Here is a 9,706-nt window from a genome sequence, read left to right as displayed (position 1 = left end):
GGTCCGGGCTGGGGATTCGAACCTGCCACCTTAGGTGTACATGGCTGGTGCCTTAGCCGGTTGAGCTATAGGCGCCGAGCCTGTGTATCTTCTTTTAACATTTTTACACTACCTTAATTCTTCCAGGTCACAAGGTAGGCAGTCTATTGCAACCAGCTCTTTACAGCTAATCCCTAGATAACAGCTAATTATAGCAGAGTTACTGGGAACACAGTTCTTATTCATTATCATTTTTTTCATACCATCTTTTCCCATTTTATTAGACAAATGTGTTCCTGTATCTTCTGTGCAGGCAAAATTAGTAGTTGCTCTTTACTGAGGGCTTTACTGTGTGCTAGGCACAGTGTTAAATGCTCTGCAGTATTATCTAATTTAAATTATCACAGTTACAGGAAATGAAGGTACTGTTATTTTTATAGATGAGAAAAGGGGGTGTTTAAGTAACTTTTCCATGGTCATAATTATTTTGTGTGCAGAGGCTGTGTGAAAATAAATTGTCTACCTTTTGTTGAAACCTATTTTGTGGTGGACAGCCCATGTCTGAAAAGAAGATACATGTCCTGCCTTTGAGTCGCAAATTCTGTAATACTGAGTCACTGGCCTTTCATCTTCGCTTCAGTTGTTCTTAGTCCCTATAGATTTTATTTATTTATTTATTTATTTTTGAGACAGTCTCCCAATCGCCTTGGATAGAGTGCGGCCACGCCACAGCTCACAGCAACTTCAAACTCTTGGGCTTAAGTGATTCTCTTGCCTCAGCCTCCCAAGTAGCTGGGACTACAGGCATCTGCCACGACGCCCGGCTATATTTTTTGTTATAGTTGTCATTGTTGTTTAGCAGAGCCAGGCCGGGTTTGAATCCACCAGCCCCAGTGTATATGGCCCACACCCTAACCACTGAGCTATGGGCGCTGAGCCAAGCTTTTATAATTTAATATTTGATGACCTATTTTATAAGTGGTATATCCACCGCTTGAATTTTTGGCTTAAAGCAACAATATCCCCACTCAAAGGGTTGTTGATTTAAGCCAACAATTGCAATTGGTAGATTTTTCATTTACAAGGATCAAAAAATTATCCAAACAGTAGCATCAGAAAGTTTGCGTAGATTTTTAACACATGATAATCTACCTTTTTGCTAGACTAGGAAAAAAGTCCTTTTTAAAAAGTGCTCAGTATTGCATATTGTTACTTTATTAGTGAGAATTGTATTTGGCTTGTTTTGTTACATTTAAATACTATTCATTATACTTTTGCAGGAGAACGCCCATATAAATGTGAACTCTGTCCTTACTCAAGTTCTCAGAAGACTCATCTAACTAGACATATGCGCACTCATTCAGGTTGGTAAGACGTGGAAACTTCTCTCCCATTTTCAATGAACGACCACTATAAGGGAGTTCGTTTTTATTTTTAATACAATTTAGAAATTAGAGTTAAAAAAAAAATCAGTGTTCTGTCAATGTGGAGCTGTATTTAAGTCAGGATTCCTAATGTGTACTCCATAGGTAGAACCCCTGAAAATGAGTGTGAATTTGCATGTGTACTTCTGCGGGGAGGACCCTTAATTTTCTTTGGATGTTTCAAGAGTTCCATGACTCCAGTAAATTACTAATGTCGACCAAACCTGGCTCAGCCTCTGAGCAGCCCCAGCCGTCTCTCACATTCCCCCAACGCTGAGTTTCATGGTGTGTCTGCCTGGTATCAGGGATTCTTTCTTAGGGTCTCAGGTTCTAAAATTTGGGTTTGTTTTTTGAGAATTGATAGGTCTTTTGAGGACTGATTACAGAAGCTTAACTTAAAAACAAAAACGATAGATAAACCAGGAAGCCAATTTATTACCCTGTAATAAAAGTGCAGGATTAGTAAAGTGAGAGACTCAGTCGCTGAATCGGTTGTGAGCACCACTCAGAACTGGTCTTCATTAACAAGGTTAGTAAGTGGCCAAGTAAAAAGTTAATGGTAGCATTGGTGATCTGGAATAGATGGTTATTTCATTTTTTGCTTTGATTGCCCCTTGGTGAACTACCAGACTTAGAATATATGCCCTTGTAGGGAAAGTATGGTAAAGTCTTACTGTTTACCCAAAGTCTTCATAGCCCCCTCTCCCTTAAATTCATAATTACCTTAGATCTGTGTTGCCTCATTGGGTAGCCACTAGCCACGTGCGGCTATTGAGCTTGTGAAACTTGGCTAGTTTGAATTGAGGCTTATAAAATATATTGAGGCTTATATACGTGCTGGATTTCAAACAGTATGAAGAATATACAATAATCTCTTTTTGATGTTGATCATGTGTTACAGTTACTGAATATGTTGGTCTAAACAAGTAATACAATTAATTTTACCTGTTCCTCTTTTACTTTCATAATGTGAATACCAGAAAAATTAAAATTCATACGTGTGATTTGCCTTATATTTCCATTGGACCTTGTGGCCTTAAGCCAGTAGTGAGAGTGAGACTGGATTGTATGACAAGTGCTGATGGACTTGAGCAGCTGTGAGTGTCTTACGGCACGCTGGCCAACTTTTCCTGACCCTCTATGCTGGTCATGTTAATGTACTTTGTTCCTTGTAAATCTTAGCTATTGAGTTGTGCCGCTTTACTAGAAACCTGGTTTTATTACTTTTGGGAGATTCCTGGTTTCATTGTCTAAGGGTATGTGGATGCAGACCTTGGCTTCATTGAGGGTAGACGTCTTGCCCATTGGCAGCTATCCTCTACATTTAAGAGCCACGTGAATTAAATAAAGTCACTTGAGTCTTCATAACTATTTTATTTTATTATTTATTTATTTTTTTGAGACACAGTCTCACTTTCTCTCCCCTGGTAGAATACTGTGGTGTCATATATGGTCACGGCAACCTCAGACTCCTGGGCTTAAGTGATTCCTTTGCCTCAGCTTCCCAAGTAGCTGGGATTACAGGCACCTGCCACATTTTTAGAGATGGGGTCTCTCTGGCTCAAGCTGGTCTCAAACTCCTGAGCTTAGGTGATCCACTTGCCTTGGCCTCCCAGAGTGCTGGGCTTACAGGTGTGCCACCACCCCCGGCCTTTCTAACTATTTTAGACTGTATCAGTTCTGGTATCCCCACTTTTTACAAATGAGGAATCTAAGGCATGGAAAACGCAAGGCCGCCTTCATGTAGAATGTGCCCCTTCTCGCTGTGCATACTTGCTTTCTCATGGTGTCATTTAGCTTTTCTTTTGTTCCTTGTAAACTTATATTATTTGTGAACTGGAAATTAAATGTTTGGTGTCTACCTGTCAAATGGTGTGCCTTACTTAAAGTCACATCTGGTTACCAGGCATCCACAGACTATGGCCCGTGGGCCACATGCAGCCCGCCTAGGACATTTATCCGGCCCACTGGGTGTTTTTGTTTTCTTTTTCTTTTTGAGACAGAGTCTCATTTTGTTGCCCTGGGTAGAGTACTGTGGTGTCACAGCTCACAGCAACCTCCAGCTTTTGGGCTTAGGCAATTCTCCTGCCTCAGCCTCCCGAGTAGCTGGGACTACAGGCCCCCGCCACAACGCCCGGCTATTTTTTGTTGCAGTTTGGAATTTGGCTGGGGCTGGGTTTGAACCTGCCACTCTTGGTATATGGGGCCGGCGCCCTACCCACTGAGCCACAAGCGCCACCCCTCAAGTATGAATTCTTTCACTGAATTAATAGTTCCTTGCCTTGTCACTGTTGAAGTATTTATGGTGTTTTATACCAGTTGATAGTCTTTGCCTGAAATGATTTTATTTAGATTTTCTAAATGTCTTTGAGTTTTGTTTGTTAAGTTCTAAAGATGTTTCAGTAGTTGATGTTATAGCATAGCACAAATATTTTAACAGCTTTTAATAACTAGTAGTAGCTACTGTTTATTATATGCATGCTAGGTACTGATAAACAGGTATTTGCTGTCTCTGTACCTAGCACTGTGAAGGTACTGAACCCTAGTTAGATGAGAACGCTGGCTCAGAGAGGGTCACCATAATAAGGCTAATGGTCATTCCTTCAAAGTGGAAGACCTGGGATTTGTTTTCAGACTCCTCGGCCTCCTGGCATTTATCAGTGGTGTTAGATCATGATGGTTCAGAAGGCGGCTTAGGCAGAAAGGCCGCAGCATAATGAAAGTGCAACTGTACTGTGGAAAGAGCAGAACCCAAACTCGTTCTTTTGTTGGATTGTAACAATTTGTGAGTCACAAACAGGAAATGAAAATGGTTAGTCTGTTTTGTGTATGAGTATTTCAGCAGATCCTATGTTTGAACACTTTTAATAGAAGGTTGCTGATGATACTGGCATTAAAGTGAGGCTGAGTTAGGTCAGATTGGATGGTCTTTTGGACTGGGTTGTGTGGAGTGACTATCTTGGTGTCTTTGTGGTCTGGGGTTTGTATTTACAGGTCACCTTGGACATTTTGGCATCTTCCTGTGAATGTATTTTGGGGAAGAGATGTGTGAGCTTCATCTGTTTGATTTCTGGAAGAGATTAGGCTCTGTTGAGTTAATATATTTTAGAAAAAGTGACAAATTTGGTAAAACTATATTACTCATTTCCTTGGACCATTTTATTCATAGGATGAGTCTTTATTTATTTATCTTTGAGACATAATCTCACTGTCAGCCTGAGTAGAGTACTGTGGAGTCATAGCTCACAGCAACCTCAAACTCTTGGACTCAAGCAGTCCTCGTGCCTCAGCCTCCCAAGTAGCTGGGACTGCAGGCAGAACGCCTGGCTATTTTTTAGAGATGGGATCTCGCTTTTACTCAGGCTGGTCTTGAAGTTGTGAGCTCAGGCAGTCCATCCGCCTCAGTCTCCCTGAATGCTGGGATTACAAGTGTGAGCCACTGTGCCTGGCCCCATAGGATGTCTTCTATGGCCAAATTTGAGAGGAATGAGAATATTAGTTTCATAAAACAGAAAATTGCCTATCAGTGGAAGTCTAGACACTAACCTAACTTGGCATTACTCTCCATTTCATTAGTATTTCTTTTCTTTTTTTTTTTAAGAGACAGTCTCATTTTGTCGCCCTGGGTAGAGTGCTGTGGCATCACAGCTCACAGCAACCTCCAGCTCTTCGGCTTAGGTGATTTTCTTGCCTCAGCCTCCCGTGTAGCTGGGACTACAGGTGCCCACCACAACACCCGGCTATTTTTTGTTGCAGTTTTGCCGGGGCTGGGTTTGAACCCTCCACCCTCTGTATATGGGGCCGGTGCCCTACCCACTGAGCCACAGGGGCTGCCCATTGTTAGTATTTCTTCTGAATAGTAGGGTATCTTCTCTTGTAGTCCTTGAGGCAGTGACATTATCCTGACCTCATTTCCACCTGTTAGTGGAGATGTACCGTCACCTTTGTATTTGCCAGTATGTTTTTGTGTATATCACATGGGCCAGTTGCTAGTGTAGGGATTGATTTACCATCTTTTCCCATGAATAAGTTTTTGTTACAGGGAACTAACAGCTTGCCAAGTTTCACATCCATTTATTATACTTCTTTGTAAGATGGAAAAAAAGGTTTATTTTTATTTTTCAGCTATATGCTTAATTTGCTTCCACCTACTATTTGGTGATTATTGTTGGGGGATTGTTTAGCTGGGATTATATGAAAGATGTTAGGCTTCAAGAGTTTTTCATGAAATCAGAATAAGTTTTTAAATAGTGTATAATTTTAATTTTTTATTTTTCTGAGCCTCACTCTGTTGCCCTGGGTAGAGTGCTGTGGCATCATAGCTCGCCTTTCGATTTGACTTAGACATAGAAATTGTTTTTGGAAGAATTAAAATAGACAACTGGCACATGTATAAAGATGAGAAGTATAGGTAGAATTGGAAAAAAGGAACCATTCATACAGGGCAAGATCTGTGTTCAGCTAGGTACTAATAGATAAGAAAATAGTAATCTATGAGGGCTGTCCAGAAAGTATCCAGCCACGTAATATGAGAAATAGAGACGTGACTAGATGCTAAAACAGAAAATGTCTGTGCCCGCCGCTCCCTACCTGGTTCTTAGGTCGAGGCTCAGACCTGGTTGGTGCTCCCAGCTCAGGGCTCCTCATTCCCTCGTGGTTCTAAAATGGTGGTATTTTAATTATAATTTTTTATTAGTGTAAATGTTTTCATAAACAGATAATCCCATCAGCTCTTTGTTTACTCAGAGTGGAGTGTATGTACTCTGGAAAGACAGGATAAATATTTGAATCTATCTGTCCACACTTCAAGTTTCCAGTTGGTTCCAAAAGTAAGCAATTCTAGATGCTGCCATAGTGTGTGCTTGTTCTGTGCTCAGTGTTAAGAGCTTTGCATGGATTAGATTATGCATAGCTCATAACACTGAAAGAGTCTTTTATTTTTATTTTTATTTTTTTGAGACAGAGCCTCAAGCTGTCCCCCTGGGTAGAGTGCCGTGGCATTACAGCTCACAGCAACCTCCAACTCCTGGGATCAAGCGAGTCTCCTGCCTCAGCCTCCCGAGTAGCTGGGACCACAGGCGCCCGCCACAACGCCCAGCTATTTTTTGGTTGCAGCTGTCATTGTTGTTTGGCAGGTCTGGGCTGGGGATTCAAACCCGCCACCTTAGGTGTACGTGGCTGGCGCCTTAGTTGAGCTATAGGCGCCGAGCCAAGAGTCTTTTACATATAAAGAAACTGAGCCTTAGAGAGGTTTCAGTACCTTGCTCGATGGCTCAGAGTAAGCAAGTTGCAGCACTCGTATTTTTTTTTCTCCCTGTGATACTCTAGAACAAGTTCTTAGCCACTATACCACTTGTCTTTCTCTACTGTCTGTTTGTTAAACAAATGCTTATCTCCATTTAAACCACTCCCTGGAAAGGACAGTGTAAAGTCAAGTATAGAGTAATGTAGCATGCTATGGAATCTCTCTGTTTATTGAATCTGTTAAACTGATTCTGTTGAACTGATGCGGGAAATAAGTGTCCATTTAGCTGTGTGTCCAATCTGACACGTCTGGATAAAGTTTTTGTTTGTGTGATTATTTTATCACCAGACATTTTCTAATCATGTAAAACTTAACATCTACATGGTTTTGCTTAATGTCTGAGTTCTGCTTTAAGAAAAAAATATAAAAGATTTGATATGAATTTGAGAATGTTTGAGAGATGAATTTTCATAAATGTCAATTTCCGTTTTTCTACTATGCATTCCATTGGACCAGTTGGGTATGGATCCCATTTGGTAATACTTGCTAGAGTGTGATCTAGATGGGTATGTATGCAGGTAGAACGTGTTATCAATGGGGGTGGAGGTGGTTCTGGTTCTGCGCATCTGTTGTTACGACTTGGCTTATTTTACATACCATATCTATTTGTATGCCAGTTTTCATTTACCTAATTTCTTTGTCCATTTTATAGCAAGGTAGGGGGAACGTAATGACCCTGCTTTATTTTTAATTTAAAGTAGCAACTCTGGCACTGGAAAAATTTGCTGAGTGAAACTTGAGCAAATTTGGCTCCTTTGGCTGAGTAAACTCTTGCCATGATGAAAAAAGGATTAAGTTTTCAGAAGAAGCCTTTGCTTCCTCCAGCTAAGGCAGTTTTAAGAGTTTTGCACTTAGGATCAGAGTATAATCTGGAGTGAAAGATACCCCTCTCTCAAAATTTAAAAGTAGGGACATTTTATATTCTATTCCCTTATACATTTATTTTAACTAAACATAAAGAATTTTAAAATTGATTAGTTTCCTTAGTAACTCTGCACCAAAAGTAACACCCAGAGGCCATCTGAACGTTGCCAGTAATTGCTCACTTTTTGATGAATGTCTATTCCTTTTCATTATTTATTGAGACAAAGTCTTACTCTGTTGCCTGGGCTAGAGTGCCAGGGTGTCAGCAGAGCTCACAGCGACCTTAAACTCCTGGGTTCGAGTGATCTTCCTACCTCAGCCTTCTGAGTAGTTGGGACTACAGGTGCCAGCCACCATGCCCTGCTAGTTTTTCTACTTTTAGTAGAGACTTGCTCTGCTTAGGCTGGGCTCTAATTCCTGTGCTCAGGCAATCCTCTGGCCTCCACCTCCCGGAGCGCTAGGATTACAGGTGTGAACCACTGCACCTGGCCTATTTTTATTTATTTATTTATTTTATTTTACTTTTTGAGAGAGGGTCTTGCTCTGTCACCTGGGCTAGAGTACAGTGGCATCATCATAGCTCACTTGTAACCTCCAACTCCTGGGCACAAGTGGTCCTCCTGCTTCAGCTTCCTGAGTAACTGGTACTACTCAGGCGCCACCAGGCAGAGCTAATTTTCCGTGTTTTTTTTTTTTTTTTTCTTTTTTTTTTTTTTTTTTTTTTTGGAGATCAACAGGGTTTCTGTGTTGCTGTGCTCAGGCTCGTCTCAACTCTGGGCCTCAGGTGATTCTTTTGCCTCAGCCATGTGAAGTGCTAAGATTGTAGGTGTGAGCCAGTTTACTGTAAATTGGTAAACTTGTTGAAGATGATGATCGACTGAGATAATTATTCTTTTGATTGGTCTGAGAATCAGTGTCATGGAATTGAGAATAGTAATACAAATAAATATGGTCAATGTAAGGTGCATGAAACAGTCTTCTCAATAAATAGTCCTTGTGGTTATTTTACATGTACGATCCCTTATAAGTATATTTCACTCTTGAGTTTGTTTTAATCGATTTCTTCTCTGACACTTTTGATTTCCCTTTAGGTGAGAAGCCGTTTAAATGTGACCAGTGCAGTTACGTGGCCTCTAATCAACATGAAGTAACTCGCCATGCAAGACAGGTTCACAATGGGCCTAAACCTCTTAACTGCCCACACTGCGACTACAAAACAGCCGACAGAAGCAACTTCAAAAAACACGTCGAGCTCCACGTCAACCCACGGCAGTTCAATTGCCCTGTGTGCGACTATGCAGCTTCCAAGAAGTGTAATCTACAGTATCACTTCAAATCTAAGCATCCTACTTGTCCTAATAAAACCATGGACGTCTCAAAAGTGAAACTAAAGAAAACCAAAAAGCGAGAGGCTGACTTGCCTGATAACAACATTACCAACGAAAAACCAGAAACAGAGCAGACGAAAACAAAGGGGGATGCGGCTGGAAAGAAAAACGAGAAGTCTGTAAAAGTGGAGAAAAGAGACGTTTCAAAAGAGAAAAGGCCTTGTAGTAGCGGCTCAGTGACCCAAGTGACGACCAGAACTCGCAAATCAGCCACAGAAATTAAAGAGATGGATGTACCCACAGGCAGTAATTCAGAAAAGCTCTGTAAAATCAAGAAAAGCAAAAGGAAGATGGAAGCTGAAGCCCAGTCCTTACCTGATCCCGTGAATAATGAGGAACCTGTGACCAAGAAGAAAAAGAAGGCAGAAGGCAAACCCAGAAGTGGTCAGGAAGCGCCAAAGGGTGACTCCAAAGTGGAGGAGAGTAAGAAGCAAAAGGCCTGCATGAAAAAAAGTGCAAGGAAGAAAACCCTGAAAAGTAAGTCAAGTAAAAGAACCAGCAAGCCTGCTCAGAAGGAGCCTGCTCAGAAGGGGTCTGCTCAAATGGCACCTGCTCAGAAGGGGCCTCCTCAGATGGCACCTGCCCAGATGGGGTCTACTCAGAAGGGGCCTCCTCAGATGGAGCCTTCTCAGATGGGGCCTTCTCAGATGGCGCCTGCCCAGATGGGGTCTGCTCAAATGGGTCCTGCTCAGAAGGGGCCTCCTCAGATGGAGTCTGCTCAGATGGAGGTTGTTCAGAAGGAGCCT

General features: G+C 41.6%; 1 protein-coding gene across 2 annotated transcripts in view; it reads left to right on the top strand.

Annotated features, from left to right (window-relative positions):
• Window positions 1-9,706, top strand: part of REST (RE1 silencing transcription factor) — a 25,087-nt gene that overhangs the window by 10,443 nt on the left and 4,938 nt on the right. For both annotated transcript variants that reach the window (XM_023518200.1, XM_023518201.1), the window contains exons 3-4: window positions 1,260-1,343; window positions 8,664-9,700. In XM_023518200.1, coding sequence (XP_023373968.1) covers window positions 1,260-1,343; window positions 8,664-9,700 — 1,121 coding nt within the window. The remainder of the gene's footprint in view (window positions 1-1,259; window positions 1,344-8,663; window positions 9,701-9,706) is intronic.

Source organism: Otolemur garnettii, unplaced genomic scaffold, assembly GCF_000181295.1.
Source record: "Otolemur garnettii isolate 467f Iridium unplaced genomic scaffold, OtoGar3 scaffold00130, whole genome shotgun sequence".
Taxonomy (NCBI): Eukaryota; Metazoa; Chordata; class Mammalia; order Primates; family Galagidae; genus Otolemur; species Otolemur garnettii.
The sequence above is the reverse complement of the archived record's forward strand: the minus strand, read 5'-3'. Positions and strand labels throughout refer to the sequence as shown.